Source organism: Leptonychotes weddellii, chromosome 3 (genome assembly GCF_054177405.1).
Source record: "Leptonychotes weddellii isolate Sample4059 chromosome 3, ASM5417740v2, whole genome shotgun sequence".
In the NCBI taxonomy this organism is placed as follows: Eukaryota; Metazoa; Chordata; class Mammalia; order Carnivora; family Phocidae; genus Leptonychotes; species Leptonychotes weddellii.
The window spans coordinates 65634808-65645617 of NC_138371.1; the positions used below are offsets into that span (position 1 = coordinate 65634808).

Genomic DNA, 10810 nt, shown 5'->3' on the forward strand with positions numbered 1-10810 from the left:
AAAAAAAAAAAAAAGAGAAATTGGTACTAAGGAGGAGGTGGTAGTGCTTAAATAAGATTAAGATCCACTAGATGGGAGTAATGACCTTCTGCCTGGAGTGCACCAATATAAGGAGGTGAGGAAATACGATGTTCATCAGGAATAGCAAATAGGTTGACTAAATCTACATAGAATACAAAAATGGGAGATAAGATTGAAAAAAAAAAGAGTTTTGAATTCATAAGTAAGGAGTTGGACTTTATTTTGATAAAAATAAAGAAAATTGAAAGATTTTTAATCAATGAAGAGACATGACCAGCTTTATAAAAGTAAACCCATCATTAATGTGTCAAAGGTGTGAGGTAATAGGTTAGAACTGCCTAATGATTCCACTGTTACTTCTCATCTAAGTTAGAATTGTATTTGAGGTCTGGCAATAAAGTCCTGACACTACTATTAACTGTAGAGAATCTCTTGACTTCTTCCAGCAGAGTGTTGTCCCCTACAACAGGGAGGCAGGACAATTATTTCCATATTGCTGCTATTACTGAAAATATTTTTTTAATGCTTTTGGAATTACCTTCAGAATCCATTTTACATTCTCTTAAATGTTGTTTATGGTGGCAAATAATATTTTGGTTTCGTCACAGGTGCTATCTTAAGACTAGTTAATTGGAAGAACTGCTTTTGCAAATTCAAGCATGTTGCTTCCACATTCATGCTGTAAATCCTCCCTTGCTTCCTGGAGCTACACAAAAATTTGTGTTAATACTAGCTAACTGTATTTTATAAATAATTACCCATGTGCCTTTTATATATCTGCTTTTATTAATAAGTATTTTATTCTCATATTGTAACCTGGGGAAGGATTGAATAAATTTTGAATAATAGAATAATCTGAGTTGAATCTGATATTGAAAATACAAACACACACACATACAGAGTCATAAGATTATTTTAAAACTCAAAGGGTGAAAATAAGTCATTGTTTCTATGTAGTTCCAAGTCTATTCCTAAATCTCCTAAGATAATTCTGTTCATGGAAATAATAACCCTTTGATAACTTTTTAAATTTTTAACTGGAGAGTTTTCAAACACATAACAGTGACTAAAGAGTCTGTTGGACTTGGTTTTCTTTTTAAGGAAAAAGAACGGTTGAAGCAAGAAAAACGTGATGAGAAAAGATTAAATAAAGAACGTAAACTAGAGCAACGAAGATTGGAATTGGAAATGGCAAAGGAACTAAAGAAGCCTAATGAAGATATGTGCTTAGCAGACCAAAAGGTAATTTATCATGTGAAACATCTCTTTAATAAGTTTAATTTTTCCTGTGTCTCACCTGATTCCTTTGCCAGAGTTGCCATTATGAAAGCCTTTTATTTTTAACCAGAGCAGTGGGTTTCCAAGTCAAGGTCTAGCTGCCTTTCCTGAATGGCCACCAATAAACCTCTCCAGAGCTCCTATGCCAATAATGACACTTCTTAATACCTAAGTGGAGCATGTAAACCTTTTTAAATTGAAGTAGAAATACTGAGGAACTCTGCAAAGATGAATTAGAGAAATGGATAGGATTTCTATATGTCATTTGGTTCCTCCCAGGCATTTAGGTACGGAAAGCTCCAACTCCTCACCACACACCCGTAGATATTTAAATAAGTGAAGGTTTATAATCTACAACCTCCTTCAATGCTTTAGTGAGTGTAGCTAACTTTTATTGAGTATGTTTACTACATGCCAGGCACTATGCTAGGTGCTTCAGATGAATTCTCTCGTTTAATCCTCACCGTAGTCCTGGGGAACTGATATTTATGCCCATTTACAGATGGGAAAACTGAGACACAAAGAGGTTAAGGAACTTGCCCAAGATTACACTGCTAATAAGTGGCAATTTGGATTCAGTCTCCAGTTTGTTAAATTCCAGAGTCCATACGCTTATCATCTTGAAAGCCAAGAAGTATATCCAACCAAAGTACTTCATATGTGTTTTCTCTTCCATCATGCTTCACAGACATGTAATGTGGCTAAAATATATAAAAGTAGAAATTTGCAAAGAGCCAAATAATATTGGTATCTGGCATGATTTCATATACTTATGAGTAGAAATCTATTATGTTTGACTCTAAGAAGATGGTATTTCTCAAAAATTATATTAATGGTGCATATCATCTCTATGATACTGTATCAGTAATATACTATTATACTTGATCAATAGCATCTATATTTATTTATAAGTCATATTAATCTGATATACAAGTAATGATCATCTCTTAATCTGTGTAAGCTCTCTTCTAAAGTACTTAAAGCAAACTTTTAATACTCCAGTGAGGATTTAATTATATTAATATTCCATTTAGTTACTTAGCATAAATGCCTTTAAATAAAAATGAAATTATACATGCTAGTTTTAGTCAATTGGATGTTTAAAATTTCCTAAGCCCAGAATAGGCATATATGTTAGTTAACACATTTAATAAGCCTCATAGTGAGCAAATATTTTTTAATCATAAATGAGCTTTATCTCCTTGCATCTTTTATTTTTATTTAAATCCATATGCATTGTATCAAATATATGTTGATTTTAAGCCTTATTTTTGTTAGCTTTGTTAAATACATTTTTAGAGTCATACGGAAATGTATGCATATGATAGGGTTCAGGAAAAGTCTCTGAATTAAATGGTTTTCAAAAGGAACATAAAAGATTTGTATGGTATCAGCTATTATCCATAGTTCTGTGTTTCCATACAATATTAGTAGAAAAGTATTTGATTAGTTAGCTTAGGCAGCTTAGGATAGTCTCTATAGTCAAAGAAGGGTAGGGGAACATTTTTGAACAAGACAAATTCAGAGAAATAGAAATACTTACAAGTCACATTTTTTTCTACTCAAAGTTTAAGATATAATTATTGAATCCCATTCATGTAGAATAATATTTTTAATTTAGATTACCTATTTACTTAATTTTTAAAATGTTTATGACAGCTAGTACTACAGTTTATTAAAATGTTAATATGTAAACATATTTGAGGAGGCGCAAAAGAGACACCTTTCTAATTTTTTTATTGAAACTCAGTATTAATGTTTCGCTACATATAGGAAACCTAAAGATTGTTAGTTGCAGTATAACTGGGTTCTTGATAGGGTCATGGGTTCTGATCATGTTGACCTAGTAATTTGTCCACATTCATTAGCCAAAAATGCCACCATGCCCAACCAAACAGCCCACAGATGCACACCGTTAGTTTCTGAGCTCCCAAAGTAGCGTGAGATATAAATTGGTCTCCATCATTAGAAGAAATCAGTACTCCACTAAAGTACGTCCATGGGAAGGTACTTTTGAAATGTTTCTTATGTCATCTAGTTTTTGCTCCAGCCATATAAACCAATGTTTATCAATATGTAAGTCAGTTAAAATCAGTGTTCTCTTTTGCAGAAATCTCAGTTCATGTTGGGTTCAACCAGAATTTACTGTTGGTGACTTGCATTCAAGAGCCTATCTATACTTAATACCATGGTGTTGTGGTATTGTGTGCCCCTGGGGGATTTACAATCCAGAGGGAAAATCACGGGTATGATGCAGGAAAAAGAAAGACAGCAACTTCTTCTACTTCAGAAGATATAAAATCGTGGCTTTAAAATGACTTATTTATTATTTTGTTTTATGTGTAGCCTTTGCCAGAGTTGCCTCGTATTCCAGGACTTGTTCTCTCTGGAAGTACATTTTCAGACTGTCTCATGGTGGTGCAGTTCTTACGAAACTTTGGTAAAGTTTTGGGCTTTGATGTGAATATTGATGTTCCAAACCTGAGTGTTCTTCAAGAGGGATTGCTAAATATAGGGGACAGCATGGGTGAAGTACAAGACTTGCTTGTGAGGCTCCTCTCGGCTGCTGTATGTGATCCAGGTCTAATTACAGGATACAAGGTAAAAAAAACCAAAATGTAAGTTTTTTTTAAATTTGTACTATTGGTGCATTGTTAGCTGGCTTTAGCATATTAGCAGAAGATTGTATGGATTGATCCAGTTTTTTTCTACACATCTCACAAAGTTAAGTGTAGATCTGCTTCAGGTTAAATTGGTACAAACCTAGAAAAACCTGGTTCATAAAGCCTAAGAATATAGATAATTCCCAAATTATTCTTTTCCTCTAGCTGTCAACAAAAAACAAGCTCATTTAAAGAAATACCCATGTGATATGAGACAAAACAGAATTCATAATTCATAAAGCAGTTAGAACTTATGTGTGCCTTCTGAAATTATACTGTGTTCTCTCTGAATCACTGTGATTAACGAGGCTGATCAAAGCACCTATAGACCAGCACATGAAGACTCTTAATGTGGATACCCAATAAGTTCAAATTTATCTTAATTTCAACTAAGGTACACATTTTGGTCAGCCTTGCTATAGATAATATTGTAGAGTGAGAAGCTTCCAGATGCATCTGTTAATTTCTCCTCCATCTCCCTGTTCATTTATTATTGCAGCCAATAGAACCCATGACACCAGACAGCCAGAACACAATAGTAGTGCTCTTGAACCTACCCCTCACTACTACTGATAGAATGTCTAGATAAAGCCTGGAAAAGCTTAGGATAGTCTCTATAGTCAAAGAAGGTGTGATAGACTATTTCTACCCATGAGTTTACATACTATTCTCCCTGCCTAACTTTTTTTTTTATTATGTTATGTTAATCACCATACATTACATCATTAGTTTTTGATGTGGTGTTCCATGATTCATTGTTTGCGTATAACACCCAGTGCTCCATTCAATACATGCCGCCTTTAATACCCATCACCAGGCTAACCCATCCCCCTTCCCCCCTCCCCTCTAGAACCCTCAGTTTGTTTCTCAGAGTCCATCGTATCTCATGGTTCGTCTCCCCCTCTGATTTCCCCCCCTTCATTTTTCCCTTCCTGATATCTTCTTTTTATTTTTTTTTTAACATATAATGTATTATTTGTTTCAGAGGTACAGGTCTGTGATTCAACAGTCTTACACAATTCACAGCACTCTCCATAGCACATACCCTCCCCAATGTCCATCACCCAGCCACCCCATCCCTCCCACCCCCCACCACTCCAGCAACCCTCAGTTTGTTTCCTGAGATTAACTTTTAACCTAGGGCTTGAAGAAGGAATAGAAGGATTACAAGTACTTAAATACTTGGCTATCAATTGCCTATTTTTAATCTCCACTCCATCAAAAATATGAATAAAGTCCTTGTCAGTAATATCTAGATCATGTAATATCCGTATTTTAAAATCTTACTGTTTTTATGTCATGAATGGTTATGATCAATAATGATAAAAATGTCAAACTTTTATAGGCCAAAACAGCTCTTGGAGAACATTTGCTAAATGTTGGTGTGAATCGAGACAATGTTTCCGAGATTTTGCAGATTTTTATGGAAGCCCATTGTGGACAAACTGAACTTACTGAAAGCCTGAAAACCAAAGCTTTTCAGGCTCATACTCCAGCACAGAAAGCTTCAGTCTTGGCTTTCCTGATCAATGAACTGGCATGCAGTAAGAGTGTGGTGAGGTAAGCATATACCCAGACTTTTCTGGTGATTGTTTCCTGTTTTGAATTTGTCTAATCACAAAATAATACAGATTTCTTGTCGAAAATTTTGAAGTAACAGACTATGCAAAAAAATTTAAATTTATACTTGATCTCACCATTCAGAGGTGACTGCTGCTAGTAATATTTTAATGTATTTCTTTGCAGTCTATTGAAACAAAAATTTGAATCATACTGTATACAGTCTTTGTAACTTGTTTTGTTTATATAGTAATTTTGTTATTTATTTATACACTGAAATGTAAAAATACTTTTTTTTGCTGTAGTGCCAAAAATGAAAGAATCCAGAATTTTTCTTTTTTTTGATGTCTTTCAATGATAGATGACTACCTGATTTTCCTTAGTAGCCATTCCTAGACTTATTCAGCTACTTTTTATTTTATTATCTACTATTATCTACTAATGCAATCTTAATATTTTTAGCTTATTAATTTATTAATTGGTCCTTTTTTTAAAAAAAAAAACTATCTCATTTAAGAGTCAAAGTACTCCACTCTAGTATTTCAAGATTTGGTGAACAAATCCACGTTCATCTTGTTCTTGCTATTTATTATTTTACAGATTTAAATATGTTACTTTTAGTCCTTTACCTTTGTAGGAAAAGGATCAATCCAAATATTTTGGAGCTATGCATTTCTACATTACTGGACATTTTAAGTTTTCTATATATCTCTAAGATAGGATAATATATTAATATAATTTTCAATTGTTTTTGCTATTCATAGGCAATCATCATTTATACTTACCAAAAACTGCATCAATATGCTTATTACCAAATTAATGTATTACATAATGGATTAATTTATGTCTTCCAATTTTTGCATTGACAGTGAAATTGACAAGAACATTGATTATATGTCAAACTTGAGGAGAGATAAATGGGTAGTAGAAGGTAAACTTCGCAAGTAAGTCCTGTTTTATTAAAATTAGTTTACTGTTTTTCCTTTGTACAAGTTCCCCTGTAAAACATACAAGTTGGAAAGATAGAATTTCAACTTTATTTTGTCTTAGAATTACAAAAGGTAAAGCTTTATGAAGATGAGGTATGTAATTAATGAAACTCAGGGTCAGAATTTGCAGTGGACAAAAGATATAATGAGATTCATTGAGCTCATATTCTTCAAACTCAGAAAACAGTCCATTTATCTTCTTTGTTTCAAAGAAGTCAAGTAATCACATTTTCTAAAATTTTGCTATCAGGTTACTTTTGTCGTAAACAGAGCCTGTTTGAAACTACCACTTTTTTTTTAATTGCTTTCTAATTAAAGTTTGCTTTTACAGAGCGTCTAACATATCCAAATGTATTCAGCATTAAAACTTAATTAGCTTCCTGCCAGGAAATACAATGCTGAAATTATTCAACTTCTATGTTAAGAGGATAGTTTCTTTGCAGTAATTTGAATTGAATTTATTCAGTCTGATAGTATGAGATTAGGAATTATCACTTGGCCTTTGCTAGAGTTAATCTTCAGCCTTCTAAGTTTTATTTTTTTAAATGTGTTCTAATTCCAAAGAGATATCCTGAATAATTCTTAAAGTTAATATATTCTATTATTTCTGGAAATATGTTTGTTAACTTCCTTAATTCTAATTTTTATTGTCATTGATTTATTCCTTAAAACTCATGCTGTGCTCTTTGGGACACCTGGGTGGCTCAGTCAGTTAAACGTCCAACTCTTGATTTCAGATCAGGTCATGATCTCAGGGTCATGAGATCGAGCCCTGGGTCGGGCTATGTGCTGGACATGGAGCCTGCTTGAGATTCACTCTTTCTCCCTCTGCCTCGGCTCCCCCCTCCCCCCGCAATGTGCACGCTCTCTATCTTTCTCTGTCTTAAAAAAAAAAACAAGGGGTGCCTGAGTGGCTCAGTCAGTTAAGCGTCTGCTTTCAGCTCAGGTCATGATCCTGGGATCAAGCCTGCTTCTCCGCCTGCCCCTCCCCCTGCTTGTGCTCTCTCTCTCTCAAATAAATAAATAAAATATTTTTAAAAAAATGTTATGCTCTCGGGCGCCTGGGTGGCTCAGTTGGTTAAGCGACTGCCTTCAGCTCAGGTCATGATCCTGGAGTCCCTGGATCGAGTCCCGCATCGGGCTCCCTGCTTGGCAGGGAGTCTGCTTCTCCCTCTGACTCTTCCCCCTCTCGTGTGCTCTCTCTCTTTCTCTCTCATTCTGTCTCAAATAAATAAATAAAATCTTTAAAAAAAAAAAAATGTTATGCTCTCTAAAAAGTAGAGCGAGAAGACTTTACCATATCATTTTTTTCATATTTAAAGGCTCAGAATCATTCATGCTAAGAAAACAGGCAAAAGAGACACTTCAGGTGGCATTGATCTTGGAGAAGAACAGCATCCATTGGGCACACCCACACCAGGACGCAAACGAAGAAGGAAGGGAGGTGACAGTGATTTTGATGATGATGACGACGATGATAGTGATGACCAAGCTGATGAAGATGATGAGGATGAAGAAGATAAAGATGACAAAAAAGGAAAGAAGACTGATATCTGTGAAGATGAGGTAATTAAATTTAAGTTGATTTTAAACCTAAGACTGCATAACATATTGAAAAATAACACAGATTTTGGAGTCAAATGAATTTGTGTTCGAATTCCATTTTGACAATTACTTCCCTCAGTTTCTTCATCTGGAAACTGAATGTTATAATATTGACCTCATCAAGTTTTTTGTGAGGTAGATACTGAATACAGTGCCTACACATAGAAGGCACTTACACTGAATAAAAGAAGTTAAGTTTTTCTTTTTATATAATGACTTGAGCATTCTCCAGAGAACTATGCAGATTCTTAACTTTAGGTATTCTCTTTTATTCTGGTAACATAATATCTTTCATTTGTACAATCCTTCATGCCCTAAAAGTGTTGTCAGGTTTAGTGAGATTGGTGTATTTCTTAAATACCCGTTTATTATGTGCCTAGCTATGAGCACTTTTGATCAAAGAGGAATAAGACACTGGAAGTCCCCTCTCAATTTACAGTCTCACTGAGGAATATTTGAAATAAGAAAATGTAATGTGTTAAGTGTTCACTGATTTGATAGCAGTATTTAAAATGTGCTAGTCAGGTACAAAGGAAGGGCATTTAACCTTTTTGAGGAATAAATTCTCACAAAGGCTTTCTGGACTCATTAGCTGAGCTACCAGTTGGGCTACATGTTGATCTGGGGAAGAATCTACAGAAAAGTGTTCCAGGCAGAGAGAACAGCATGAGCGAGGACACAGAAGCCTGAAACCACAATGTGCTTTAAGGGGATTACAGGTGCTTCAGTGTACTGGAGAGCCTCATATCTAACAGCTGTGTACTAGGATTTTATACTTTTTTTGGTGATAGGAAGCCATTGAAAGGTTATAAGTAAGGAAAGGACATGGTCAGTCTTGAATTTGAAGTGACTCACTATGGCAGTTCTGCAGAAGATAGAAACAGATTTGGGTAGGGCAAGATCAGAGGTGGGAAGATCATCAGGAGATAGTGCAGTAGTTTAGATGAGTTGTGAGGCGTCCACACACTAGACCAATGGTAGTTGGGATAAAGGAAGAAAGGATTCCATAAATATTTAGTGGGAAGAATGAGTAGTATTTGAAGATGGGCTGTGTAGGTTGATGGAGGGGTAAGATTGATTCCCAACTATCTGGCTTGGTAGACTGCATGCTATTGTTGGCATTACTGAGAGAAATCAGGAGCAGCAGATTAAATAGATTGTAGGGGAGGACGGGAGGAGGGAACAGATCGCTGAAGACAGGAAATGATGGTAGCCTTATTTTAGACTTGTTAAGTTTGAAGTGCCTATGCAGAAGTCAGCAGTCAGTTGGATTTAAGAATCTGAAGCCTGAAGAAAAGGTCAGTCTTGAAAATATAGATCTAGAGGTTATTAGCACATAGACAATAATTTAAAATCATAAAGTGGATAAGTTTTCACAGGGGGATTGATTTAGTGAATAGAGTAGTGGACTGACATTGGAAACCCAGGGGACATCAATATTTAAGAGCTGAAGAAGAATATTTTTGCTGAAGAAGAAATAGTCAGGTAGGAGATTTCTGTAGTGGGTCAGGAATCCCCAAGATCACCTCCAGAGTCAGTGATTTAGTAGGAGAACTCACAGAACTCAGAACCTAGTCATGCTATGCCAATGAATTCTTAGAGCAAAAGGAAACAAAGCACAACCAGAAAAGGCATATGAGCCAAAATCCAGAGGAAAGCAGGCTCAACTAGAACTTCTAAGAGTCTTTTCTTAGGGTGTGACACAGAATGGGCTTAATGCTTTCAGCAATAAGTTGTGACATATGTGAAATGTTGTGTACTAAGGAAGCCCATTAGAGACTTGGTGCCCAGAGTTTTTACTGGGGGCTGGTCACATTGGCATCCCCTGCATAGCATCGGCCAAAATTCCAGACTCCCAGAAGAGAAGTATCAACCACATTGTTAGCACAGTTTAGTGAGCCAGTCTTATCAGAGTGAAGGAAACCCTTCAAAACCCAAGTTCCCAGACACCCAGGGCCAATCTTATGAGCAAGCCTGTCAGAGGACAGCAGTCAGGCCCACAATGTTAACTCTTTTCTACTCATGTAGTAATAAAAATCAAGAAAATCAAACATTTCAAAAAGGAGAGAGTGATAAACAGTATGAAGGCAGCAGGAATCCCATGTGATGAGGACTGAAAGTATTCACTGAAGTTGGCAATGTGGACTCATTGGTAACCAGTGCCAGCACAATTTCATTAGAGGGGTAGGAGTGGAAACCAGGCTATGAATGAGAAAAATAGAAAGTGAGAAAGTGAAAATGACTGCTTTAAGCATTGTACCTCAGAAGAAAGGGTAGTTAGTTCCTAGAGGTAGACAAAGACCAAGGATTTTTCGGGCGTCTGGATGGCTCAGTTGGTTGGGCGACTGCCTTCAGCTCAGGTCATGATCCCATGGTCCTGGGATCGAGCCCCGCATCGGGCTCCCTGCTCTGCGGGGAGCCTGCTTCTCCCTCTCCCACTCCCCCTGCTTGTGTTCCCTCTCTCGCTGTGTCTCTCTCTGTCAAATAAATAAATAAAATCTTTAAAAAAAAAAAAAAAAGACCAAGGATTTTTCAGATGTGAAAGACATGAGATGATTTTTGGTTGAAGGGAGTCAATAAAATAAGAGAGGGGGGTTGAAGATTAAAGAGATGAAGAGAATAATTACTGTTATAAAGTCCCTAAAGATTTTGGAGGGTATTCAATCACGGTGGAGGGGCTAGCTTTGAAGAGTA

At 35.9% G+C, this 10810-nt stretch overlaps 1 protein-coding gene across 30 annotated transcripts in view; it reads left to right on the top strand.

Moving 5' to 3' along the window:
- Nucleotides 1-10810, top strand: part of BAZ2B (bromodomain adjacent to zinc finger domain 2B) — a 346990-nt gene that overhangs the window by 292730 nt on the left and 43450 nt on the right. For all 30 annotated transcript variants that reach the window (XM_081814352.1, XM_081814377.1, XM_081814356.1 and 27 more), the window contains 5 exons: nucleotides 1123-1263; nucleotides 3646-3900; nucleotides 5308-5522; nucleotides 6392-6466; nucleotides 7834-8077. In XM_081814352.1, the coding sequence (XP_081670478.1) occupies nucleotides 1123-1263; nucleotides 3646-3900; nucleotides 5308-5522; nucleotides 6392-6466; nucleotides 7834-8077 (930 nt within the window). The remainder of the gene's footprint in view (nucleotides 1-1122; nucleotides 1264-3645; nucleotides 3901-5307; nucleotides 5523-6391; nucleotides 6467-7833; nucleotides 8078-10810) is intronic.